The sequence below is a fragment of the Chelonia mydas genome, chromosome 2 (genome assembly GCF_015237465.2).
Source record: "Chelonia mydas isolate rCheMyd1 chromosome 2, rCheMyd1.pri.v2, whole genome shotgun sequence".
In the NCBI taxonomy this organism is placed as follows: Eukaryota; Metazoa; Chordata; order Testudines; family Cheloniidae; genus Chelonia; species Chelonia mydas.
In genome coordinates, this window is record NC_057850.1 from 183,767,285 (window position 1) to 183,779,425 (window position 12,141).

The 12,141-nt window shown below is 41.0% G+C and overlaps 1 protein-coding gene across 12 annotated transcripts in view; it reads left to right on the forward strand.

Annotated features, from left to right (window-relative positions):
• Positions 1-12,141, forward strand: part of TOPBP1 (DNA topoisomerase II binding protein 1) — a 46,836-nt gene that overhangs the window by 22,482 nt on the left and 12,213 nt on the right. For all 12 annotated transcript variants that reach the window (XR_006288917.1, XM_027826734.3, XM_007064311.4 and 9 more), the window contains 5 exons: positions 521-630; positions 8,196-8,319; positions 8,912-9,058; positions 9,616-9,721; positions 10,218-10,410. Coding sequence is in view for 11 of the 12 variants with exons in the window: in XM_027826734.3 (XP_027682535.1) it covers positions 521-630; positions 8,196-8,319; positions 8,912-9,058; positions 9,616-9,721; positions 10,218-10,410 (680 nt within the window). In the remaining variant the exon portion in view is untranslated. The remainder of the gene's footprint in view (positions 1-520; positions 631-8,195; positions 8,320-8,911; positions 9,059-9,615; positions 9,722-10,217; positions 10,411-12,141) is intronic.

Below are 12,141 nucleotides of genomic sequence, written 5' to 3' on the forward strand. Positions count from 1 at the left end.
GTGGGAGAAATGTACAGCGGGTGCAGTGCAGTGGACTGAAGACGCAGGCAAAGGCAGTGCTTTGTACTAATTGCCACACTTGTACTCTGTAATCAGTATGAGAATGGAGAAATGGAATGACGTTTGCAAGGGAAGATTAACAGTAATTTGTCATGCTGTACTCTCCTCTTTCTCACTCCCTTCATGCTATGAACATTTTGGGCCCCCATTCACCTTTATACTAAGATGTTTTTGTGTAGGCAGTTTTAGTATTTTCCCTGTTTAAAAGTTCAAGAAGATTTCAGACTGCTAAGAAAGAGGTGTGAGATATTCTTATGAGACTTTGTGAGATAAGTCTTTTGAGTCCTGGTTCCTGGCATGTGGAGCCATAACAGCACTCCCTTAATAATGGGGAGATTCAGGAAGCAGAGTTAAGCAGAACTCTGCTAAGTAGTTTCCCTTCTTTATCATTACAAATGTGTTGGTTTAAAGATGCTCAGAACATGATTTTTTTCATATTTTTCCCCATGACCATGAACAGGTGGAAGATTCAAAACCTCTTGCTGATCTAGTCATATGTGTTAGTAAGAAACTCAGTAAAAAGCAAAGTGAACTGAATGCTGTTGCCGCTTCTCTTGGAGCAGATTACAGGTATTAACTAATGCCAGCAATTACTACACTCTGCTTTGATACAACTTTTCACTCAAATGAATCTGAATCTTGGTGTGTGCATATGGCTTTTAATTATAGCAAAGCATTAACCTTCTCTGTATTAAGGTTGCAGCCAGTTTCCATTGTAACGCCCTATATTTGCCTGTCCCCTTCTCCCTAATAACATGGCTTCAAAAATCAGTTTGGCCTGAAAATTCTCAGATATACAATGAAAGGTAAAGAGAATTTTTTGGCATAAGTATGAAGGCAAGTTGTCAAACAGCTTTTGAGTTACAGATTATTTTAAAATGTACCTTGATTTTAGATTTTGACTTGGGTCTAATGTATTTTGGGATCACTGTAGCTCAAAAACTTCTTGTTAATTTTTCTCCTCAAGCTCCTGTTAAATCTCCTCAAATTCCTGCACCATCTAGATATCAAGAAAAGAGGTTGTAATTAAGTAAAGTTATTAACTTTTTGTCGTTAGTTTGGATCCCGATATTGCTCCCCCTGATTTCAGTGGAAGTTTTTTTGCCATTGACTTTAGTGGGAGCAGTATCAGACATGTACGCTTCTATAGGTGATAGCTAAAAGAAATTTTCATTAGTTCAAGTGGTAAAGGCCTGTGTTTTTTGTAACTGGATGACCACAATTCCAGTTTGAGCCTTTGGTAACACCGAAAACAGAGAGATCCTCATGTTTTCAATTATAGATTTAAGTTTCAGTGCCTGCTAGAAAGTGTTTCTGAGAATGTTTTAATTAAATACTTTGAGATTAAAAATCTTTAGAATGGCTCCTTTTTGAAATTTTGAATTGTCTTGATTTGGTTCAAAATAATTGTGCATTGAATTTTAGTGTTAACAAAATGGGCAAAAATGTATTTTGGAAGGAATCCAAATATAAAAGGCCCAGTTCTCCGATAGACATAACTTCCATTGTGTCAATTCCATTTATATCAGGACAGAGTTGGATCCTAAATTGTGACCATAAGAGCTCAGGAAGTACGGACTTTCCAATCCTGAGGAAAGCTCATAGAGAAGCTAGCCAAAGAACTAATGTCCTTGGCCGGACTGTCACAAGCTGCTGGAGATACCCAGAGCTGTGAGACACTGTGCTCTCCTTCTTAGCCTCAGCAAGTGGGAGCTTTGCTGCAGCTAAACTGTGACAGTTCCCTGACACACCAGCTTGTCTGCCTTGCCAGCAAACTGCTCAGGGTTCTCCCAGCCCAAACCTTGCCTGCCAGGGAACAATTAGTCAGCTCCAGCCCTTGACCCCTGTCATTGTACATTTATAGAGGATATTAAGTTTGCTAATCCTTTAAAGAGACACAAACAGCAGCGTGTTATCTTGACTGTAGGTATCCATCACTTCAGTCAAAGCACAGGGTTGGTTTAGCTAAAAAGTAAAACAAATTTGTTTAATCAAAAAGAGAGAGGTTTTAAGTGAGTTAAAGCAAAAGGCATAAAGATAGGGTTACAGACAGAAGTAAAAACACACTTTCTAATGGCAAAGATCTAACTTAACGAGCTGCAGTCTTCATTCAAGATAGTGTCCTCACCAGTCTTCCTTTTCCAGCAATGGCAGACTAGGTCTTAGTCAAGGATCCCCATTCTTGTCTCCATAGGTGAAGGATAACTTAAGGGCTCTCTGCCCCTCTCTTTATAGTCCAGTAAACCTTTTAAAAGTATTTCTTCTCAAAGCTCATTGACCCTGCTTCAAGAGGAAGAAACGCTTCTTGGGGGTGCAGTTTCCATTCTCATTGAGATTTAGGGCTGATCTACACTTCCGCTACACGTTGTTGACAAAACGTATGTTGACACCCAAAAGTTGACAAAACAAAAATCACCAAAGCGTGTTCACGCTTGCTCCCTCTGTTGACAGATCATGTCCACACTGGGGACACCATCATTGACAGGGTGAGCAATGCACCGTGGGTATGTATCCCATAGTGCAGTGTTGTGGGAAGGAAGAGCTGATCGTTGAGCATCTTGGGATTCTCTCCAAGTTCTCCCACAGCCCCCTCAGCTGCTGAGAGAAGCATCATGAGTAGCCCTGTGAGCTCTCCATGTTGAGGAATGGCAAGGCAGCACAGCAGTCTGTCCCCCTCCCGCTGCAGTAGCAGTCTGCCTGCTGCTGTGTTCCTAGTGCAGGGCAGAACAGGAGCATGCCAATGATTTGCTCTTAGTTTGTTTGTTCCCCAAACGGAGCGGCACACAGATACTTCCCAGAGCTTTGAAAGGGGAGGGACGCATGCCTGTAGGGCATCAGAGATCACAACACTGAGCAGAGCAATCAGGGCAGGCATTGTGGGATACTGGCGGAAGCCAGTTCTGTCGACAAAACAATCAGCAGTGTCTACACTGGCTCTTTGTCGACAATAAAGGGAGGGGAAAAGACAAGTCTCTCATAGAGGTGGAAGTTTTTTGTTGCCAAAACTGGGCATTTTTTGTGGCAAAAGTCCCATTGTAGTGTGTACGCTCCTGCTATTTTGTTGCCAAAAGGCAGTTTTTAGCAACAACTTGGTAGAGTACACAAGGCCTTAGTGATCATTTTCCTCCTACTTGGTCTCCTGATAGTTTTGATTGCCTGGCATGCAAATGTGCTTTTCTTTGTCTTATCTTTAGTCACACCTTGCTCAAATTATGTGGGAACTGCATTCTTTTGTCTGGAAAAAAAACCAACCTATTTATCAACATCCCCTGACATGCCTAATTTAAACACGTTTTAATCATAATTCCAGCACATCTGCATAATCCTTTGGGTGTTGAAAGTATATACAACATGCCAGAATATTAGTGATCCATGAGTTATTAGTTTTCTAGTGACACATTATATGACATTATAAAGAATCCTTATTGAGGTTACAGGGACAAACCATCCCGATGTGTAGAAAGAATAGTAAATATGGCAGGTGACCAGCTTGGCTTAAAAGTGAAATCCTTGCTGATCTTAAACACAAAAAAGAAGCTTACAAGAAGTGGAAGATTGGACAAATCATAGAATAGAATATCAGGGTTGGAAGGGGCCTCAGGAGGTCATCTAGTCCAACCCCCTGCTCAAAGCAGGACCAATCCCCAATTTTTGCCCCAGATCCCTAAATGGCCCCCTCAAGGATTGAACTCACAACCCTGGGTTTAGCAGGCCAATGCTCAAACCACTGAGCTATCCCTCCCCCTGACCAGGAAAGAGTATAAAAATATTGCTCAGGGATGCAGGAGTGAAATCAGGAAGGCCAAATCACACCTGGAGTTGCAGCTAGCAAGAGATGTTAAGAGTAACAAGAAGGGTTTCTTCAGGTATGTTAGCAACAAGAAGAAAGTCAAGGAAAGCGTGGGCCCCTTACTGCGTGAGGGAGGCAACCTAGTGACAGAGGATGTGGAAAAAGCTAATGTACTCAATGCTTTTTTTGCCTCTGTCTTCATGAACAAGGTCAGCTCCCAGACTACTGCACTGGGCAGCACAGCATGGGGAGGAGGTGACCAGCCTTCTGTGGAGAAAGAAGTGGTTCGGGACTATTTAGAAAAGCTGGACAAACACAAATCCAGGGGGCCAGATGCGCTGCATCTGAGAGTGCTAAAGAAGTTGGCGGATGTGATTGCAGAGCCATTGGCCATTATCTTTGAAAACTCATGGCGATCTGGGGAAGTCCCGGACGACTGGAAAAAGGCTAATGTAGTGCCCATCTTTAAAAAAGGGAAGAAGGAGGATCCTGGGAAATACAGGCCAGTCAGCCTCACCTCAGTCCCCGGAAAAATCATGGAGCAGGTCCTCAAGGATTCAATTCTGAAGCACTTAGAGGAGAGGAAAGTGATCAGGAACAGTCAGCATGGATTCACCAAGGGCAAGTCATGCCTGACTAATCTAATTGCCTTCTATGATGAGATAACTGGCTCTGTGGATGAGGGAAAAGCAGTGGACGTGTTTTTCCTTGACTTTAGCAAAGCTTTTGACACGGTCTCCCACAGTATTCTTGCCAGCAAGTTAAATTGGTATGGGCTGGATGAATGGACTATAAGGTGGATAGAAAGTTGGCTAGATTGTCGGGCTCAACGGGTAGTGATCAATGGCTCCATGTCTAGTTGGCAGCCGGTATCAAGTGGAGTGCCCCAAGGGTCGGTCCTGGGGCCAGATTTGTTCAGTATCTTCATAAATGATCTGGAGGATGGTGGGGATTGCACCCTCGGCAAGTTTGCAGATGACACTAAACTGGGAGGAGAGGTAGATACGCTGGAGGGTAGGGATAGGATACAGAGGGCCCTAGACAAATTAGAGGGTTGGGCCAAAAGAAATCTGATGAGGTTCAACAAGGACAAGTGCAGAGTCCTGCACTTAGGACGGAAGAATCCCATGCACCGCTACAGACTAGGGACCGAATGGCTCGGCAGCAGTTCTGCAGAAAAGGACCTAGGGGTTACAGAGGACGAGAAGCTGGATATGAGTCAACAGTGTGCCGTTGTTGCCAAGAAGGCCAATGGCATTTTGGGATGTATATGAGGGGCATTGCCAGCAGATCAAGGGACGTGATCGTTCCCCTCTATTCGACATTGGTGAGGCCTCATCTGGAGTACTGTGTCCAGTTTTGGGCCCCACACTACAAGAAGGATGTGGAAAAATTGGAGAGAGTCCAGCGAAGGGCAACAAAAATGATTAGGGGACTGGAACACATGACTTATGAGGAGAGGCTGAGGGAACTGGGATTGTTTAGTCTGCGGAAGAGAAGAATGAGGGGGGATTTGATAGCTGCTTTCAACTATCTGAAAGGGGATTCCAAAGAGGATGGATTTAGACTGTTCTCGGTGGTAGCTGATGACAGAACAAGGAGTAATGGTCTCAAGTTGCAGTGGGGGAGGTTTAGGTTGGATATTAGGAAAAATGTTTTCACTAGGAGGGCGGTGAAACACTGGAATGTGTTACCTAGGGAGGTTGTGGAATCTCCTTCATTAGATATTTTTAAGGTCAGGCTTGACAAAGCCCTGGCTGGGACGATTTAGTTGGGGATTGGTCCTGCTTTGAGCAGGAGGTTGGACTAGATGACCTCTTGAGGTCCCTTCCAACCCTGATATTCTATGATTCTATGACACCTTTTAGATAGAGAGTATAACAATAGTTAGTTGCGTTATACTGAACTGGTCATGCCAGCTGAAACTCACTGCTAGCTTCTGGCATAGGGATGCTCTAAAGGAGACACCAATACAATCTGGATTCATGCCAGGATGTGGGACAGAACAGTTTTTGGGGCACTGATATATGATCTCCTGCTGTTGTTGAAAAGTGGGCAGACAGCTATTCTGATTCTCCTGGACCTCTCAGCAGCATTCAAGTCTGTCAACTATGAGTAGAGCCCTACCAAATTCAGGGTCCATTTTAGTCAATTTCATGGTCATAGGATTTTAAAAATCGTAAATTTCATGATTTCAGCTATTTAAATCTCAAATTTCACAATGTTGTAATTGTAGGGGTCCTGACCCAAAAAAAGAGTTGTAGGGGGGTTGCTAGGTTACTGTAGGAGGGTTGTGGTACTGCTACCTTTACTTCTGCACTGCTGCCGCTGGAGAGCCCAACTCTGAAGGCAGAGCCACTGTCAACAGCAGCGCAGAAGTATGGATGGCATGGGATGGTATTGCCACCCTTACTTCTGCACTGCTGCTGGTGGGGTGCTGCCTTCAGAGCTGGGTGCCCAGCCAACAGCTGCCACTCTCCGGCCACCCAGCTCTGAAGGCAGCACAGAAGTAAGGGTGTCAATATCGCGAACCACCCCCCCCATAACCTTGTGACCCCCCTGCAACTCCCTTTTGGGTCAGGACCCTCCAAGTTGAGAAATGCTGGTCTCCCCCCATGAAATCTGTATAGTATAGAGTAAAAGCACACAAAAGACCAGATTTCACGGGAGGAGACAAGATTTCACGGTCTGTGACGCGTTCTTCATGGCCATGAATTTGGTAGGGCCCTAACTATGAGATACTGCTGTCCTGCCTGAGAGAGGTTGTCCGGGATCTAGGGACATGCACTAAAATGGTTTAAGCCCTGCCTGGAGGGATGAATCCAGTAAGTTGTGATGGGAAACTGTGTCTCTGCCACTAAACGCCTCTCTTATGGAGTCCCGCAAGGATCAATTCTCTCTCTGGTTCTCTTCAACATCTAAATGGAGTTACTGGGAGGACTGGTAAGATGACATGGACTCAAGCGCTAGCAATATGCAGATGACACACAGCACTACCTACCCTTCACCACATATGACCATACTGATATCACCAAGATGGTCTAATGCTTGAGTGAGATCAGCTCATGGATGAACAACAGCTGGTTGAAACTGAACCCGAGCAACACAGAGGTTATGGTAGTGGGCAGAGAAAAACACTTTGAAGAGTTCACAGTCTTGATGCAGTCAGTCTCCTTTCGTTGAAGGCAAACCCCACAATTGGTCATTTCAGTTTAGAAGTTCTCCTGGATTTCTTGATGATGCTAATCTCTCACAAAACAGCATCTGCGAGTAATGCCTTATAACATCTCGTTAGGAGACTCCATCCCATCTTGGCGGATGGTGACCTGGTCTCAATTATACTGCCTTGTCACTTCCTGTCTGGACTACAGCAATGCAGTATATCTGGCCACAAAGCCATCAACCCTTAGTAAACTCCAGCTAATACTGAATGCTGCAGTATGTCTCCTTGCAACAGGGGATACCGCAAGGTCATCAGGCTTATCCTCCACTCCCCACACTGGCCTTCCATAGAATGTTGAATCAAGTTCAAGGTTTCAGTCCTTATTTTCAAGATGCTCAATAGCCTGGGCCCAGGATATCTGAAAGATCACCTAAAGTTTAGCAATGAAAACCAGGGTATATCTTTGCTCTTCTGGCACAATGGAACTCTCTATGATAAGGCTAAAGCTTGTCCATGCGGGAGATAGAACTTCCTCAGGGGCCAGTTCAGGATTGTGGAATGATCTCCCACAGGAACTAAGGACCATCTCAAACCCTTCTGCACCACATGCAAGGTGTGCTTCTTCAGCCTTGCTGTCTCTAACATCCAATAATAGTGTGCACATTTAAAAGAAAAAACTACAAAAACAGAACCAAAACTAAACACTACACTGTGCACACAATTCTCCCTGTGCAGAGAGAATATGAGAGAGAAGAAATCACATGACAGGTGTTGGTCAGATGTGCTACTGAAAGGTGCTCAAATACAAGAAATGGGGAGGGCAATATAAGAACCTATATAGAATAAAATATAAAAGTATATTGCTGTTCTACATAAATATTTCAATTTATAAAATGGAAAAAAAAACAAAAAAACAAATCAAATGTTAAGGCACATTTTATTAATATTCAATTGAATTACTAAGAGATTCATGACATGATTCCCCAAAAAATTATTGAATGTTGGATGATGGTGATTTTGAGGGGGCAGCTAAATAAGTAAGTTTTTTTGTAGCTTTTGTTAAGCTTCATAGTCATGGTTATTTGTCTTGGTGGGTTAAGACTCAGTTTCAAGGATGCAGTAATTATAATATTAAACTGGAGTTGATATCTTCAGATTACATTTTATTGGTGTTTATTCTAGATGGTGCTTTGATGAAACAGTAACTCATTTCATCTACCAGGGAAGACAAAATGACAGCAGTAAGGAATACAAATCTGTTAAAGAAAGGGGCATACACATTGTTTCAGAGCATTGGCTTTTAGAGGTATGGAAGAAATTTATTTTTATTTTCCTCTGAAATGTGAAGGAGAATGGAGACAAGATCAGATGTATTGGACTGACTTTCCATTTTTTAAAAAGCACGTGCATGGGTTTTAATTGTTCACATACACAATAGCTGATGCTTTATGCATGCTGCTTTTAATTTGCAGGCTTCATCCTTCTAAATCTTAAATAATTTTCATTGGTGTACCTTCACCTCGTAGTGACTGTAGAGCTGAAATTGACAATTTCTTCATATATTTGCTTTTCATATCCAATACGTGGACTCAGTTTAGCAGAGCTTTTGGTTGAGGTTTCCCTGAACAATAACTTTTTGTTTGCATACGTATTTGCCAATGGGACAGTGGTAAAGTTAGATTTAGTAGTCATGAAGAAAAATCTTCAGAACTTTTTGGAAAGTAAGAATTTCATACTTACTGTCCTAAGAACTACATATGCCTCCTGTGTTAGTGTTTGTTTCCAGTTGTATTATTTTTATTGAAATTTTTTATATTTAGTTTTGCATCATGCTATCTAAATTACTCTGTTCTTCCCAAATTTCTCATAATTTCTTATATTTATGAACTTTGTTGCAGAGTGCACAAGAATATAAACGACTTCCTGAATCTCTGTTCCCTCACACTTACAATCCCAAAATGAGTCTGGATATCAGTGCAGTGCAAGATGGCAGACTTTCTTCCAGTAGACTTCCATCAACTGGAAAAATAGCAAAGGAAGTTGAGGTATACGATAAGATGTATTGGGTTCGTTGGCATTATTTTAATCTAGTTGTTTCACTAACAAAATGAATATAAACTAATACAAATATTGTTATTTAGTAATCTCTGGGGTCAAGTTCAGCAGTTATGCAGCTGTAAACTTTCTCTATCCTGGAGACTCCATCAGTTTCTCAGCATTCTAACTCTCTCTTTTAAAAAAAAAAAAATCTATCTATCTTATTAGAGTGGACGCAGTCTTCAAATCTGAATTGGTATGGTCCTGTCTGTCTTCAGTTAGACATAAACAGTAGGCCTGAGAGGTGTGAATTTTATTGAATTTAATAGGATATTAAGTCTCCAGTCTAATGTTTTTTTTATTATTTCATTGCTGTGGCAGAAACATTAAGCTAATCTGAGGCTGATAGAGTGGATCTTTGGTTTGTTGGTGGAGCTTTGGTAGAGTTCTTCCTGTCCCCTAAAACACCCCAACATGCTTATCTCCCACTGAATACTGTAGCAAGTTGCTATGTCTTTCAGTTTCAGAATTAGATTGATAAGTTCTATATTTTTAACATTCTTAGAGTATTTCAGTGGATGAAAATGACATAGGAGATGTAACTACTAACCAGGTAAAGGAAGCAGTCACAATAAGGGAGGAGCAAATTGCAGGAAATGAAGCCAAAGGAGGTAAACAAAATATTCTTTGTTTTCTTTTTAAAACAGCTGTGGAAACTACAGTTTTAAATATAAGTATTTTACTATTTCGGGGAAGCTTGAATTTTCAGATCTGGAGGTTTTAGTGTCACTTATTCTCATACCTAAGCACAATGTAGCCAACCAGGCTTCCCTGGAAAAGTGCTGGCTGCTTCTTATTCATAAGTGCTGCAGAGTATGAGGAGAGATGTTTTGTACCCTGCTTTAAAAACACTGGCAAATCCATAAGGAGGACTGACCATCCCTGATGAACTATTGGGCTGTTGTCTTTAGTATTCTAGAATATCTTAAAGACTGGATATTGCTAATTATTTATCATGTGAAGCAAAGACTTAATTGAAAGTATTGCCACATGTGAAAACACGTACATATCTTTGTCCTGAAAGGGAGCTACATGATTAAACTGTGGCATTCTAAAAATGTAAAATTAAATGGCCTAAGTCTTGTTGTGACTTTCTTTCACTTCAAGTTTTAACCCAGACACTGGAAATGAGGGAGAACTTTCAAAAGCAACTACAGGAGATCATGTCTGCAACATCAATAGTGAAACCACAAGCACAAAGAGGATCGTTGTCAAGGAATGGTTTTGACAGTTCCCCTACCACACCAGATGGCACACGATCTGTGCGTAACGGTCGTAGTAGAGTCTTGGAAGCTCTAAGGTATCATGCTGCATGTAAATGTCTTACTTTGTCTTGCTCTCTTTTACTTGACTTTGACAGTCTTACAAAAATTTGGACAGCAAAAACTAAGTATGTCTAATAACTAGGGCTGTCAATTAATGGCAGTTAACTCTCAATTAACTCAAAAAAATTAATCATGATTAATCACAGTTTTAATCGCACTGTTAAACATTAGAATACCAATTGAAATTTATTAAATGTTTTGGATGTTTTTCTACATTTTCAAATATATTGGTTTCAATTACAACACAGAATACAAAATGTACAGTATATCTGCACTGTAAAAATGATTAAATAAAAGAAATATTATTTTTCAGTTCACCTCTACAAGTACCGTGGTGCAATCTCTTTATCGTGAAAGCACAACTTACAAATGTAGATTTTTGTTTTGTTTTGTTACATAGCTGCACTCTAAAACAAAACAATGTAAAACTTTAGAGCCTACATTCAGTCCTACTTCTTGTTCAGCCAATCGCTAAGAGAAACTAGTTTGCTTACATTTACAGGAGATAATGCTGCCCGCTTTGTATTTACAGTGTCACCTGAAAATGAGAGCAGATGTTTGCATGGCACTTTTGTAGCCAGCATTTACAAGGTATTTATTTTCCAGATATGCTAAACATTTGTATGCCTCTTCATGCTTGGGCCACCATTCCAGAGGACATGCTTCCATGCTGATGATGCTCGTTAAAAAAAATGTGTTAATTAAATTTGTGACTGAACTCCTTGGGGGAGAATTGTATGTCTCCTGCTCTGTTCTGCCTGCGTTCTGCCATATATTTCATGTTATAGTAGTCTCGGATGATGACCCAGCATGTTGTTCATTTTAAGAACACTTTCACTGCAGATTTGAGAAAATGCAAAGAAAGTACCAATGAGAGATTTCTAAAGATAGCTACAGCACTCGACTCAAGATTTAAGAATCTGCAGTGCCTTCCAAAATCTGGTGGGGACGGGGTGTGCAGCATGCTTTCAGAAGTCTTAAAAGAGCAACACTCCGATGCAGAAACTACAGAACCGAAACCACGAAAACTGAAAATCAGCCTTCTGCTGGTAGCATCTGACTCAGATGATTAAAATGAACATGCATTTGTCTGCACTGCTTTGGATCGTTATCGAGCACAACCCATCATCAGAATGGATGCATATCCTCTGGAATGGTGGTTGAAGAATGAAGGGACATTTGAATCTTTAGCGCATCTGGCACGTAAATATCTTGCAACGCCAGCTACAACAGTGCCGTGCGAACACCTGTTCTCACTTTCAGGTGACATTGTACACAAGAAGTGGGCAGCATTATCTTTTGCAAATGTAAACAAACTTGTTTGTCTGAGTGATTGGGTGAACAAGAAATAGGCCTGAGTGGACTTGTAGGCTCTAAAGTTTTACGTTGTTTTGTTTTTGAATGCAATTATTTTTTGTACACAAGTCTACATTTGTAAGTTCAACTTTCATGATAAAGAGATTGCACTACAGTTCTTGTATTAAGTTAATTGAAAAATACTATTTATTTTATTTTTACAGTGCAAATATTAATAATAAAAAATAAAAAGTGAGCACTGTACACTTTGTATTCTGTCTTGTAATTGAAATTAATATATTTGGAAATGTGGAAAACATCCAAAAATATTTATAGAAATAGTATTCTATTATTGTTTAACAGAGCGATTAATTGCGATTAATTTTTTTAATTGCTTGACAGCCCTGCTA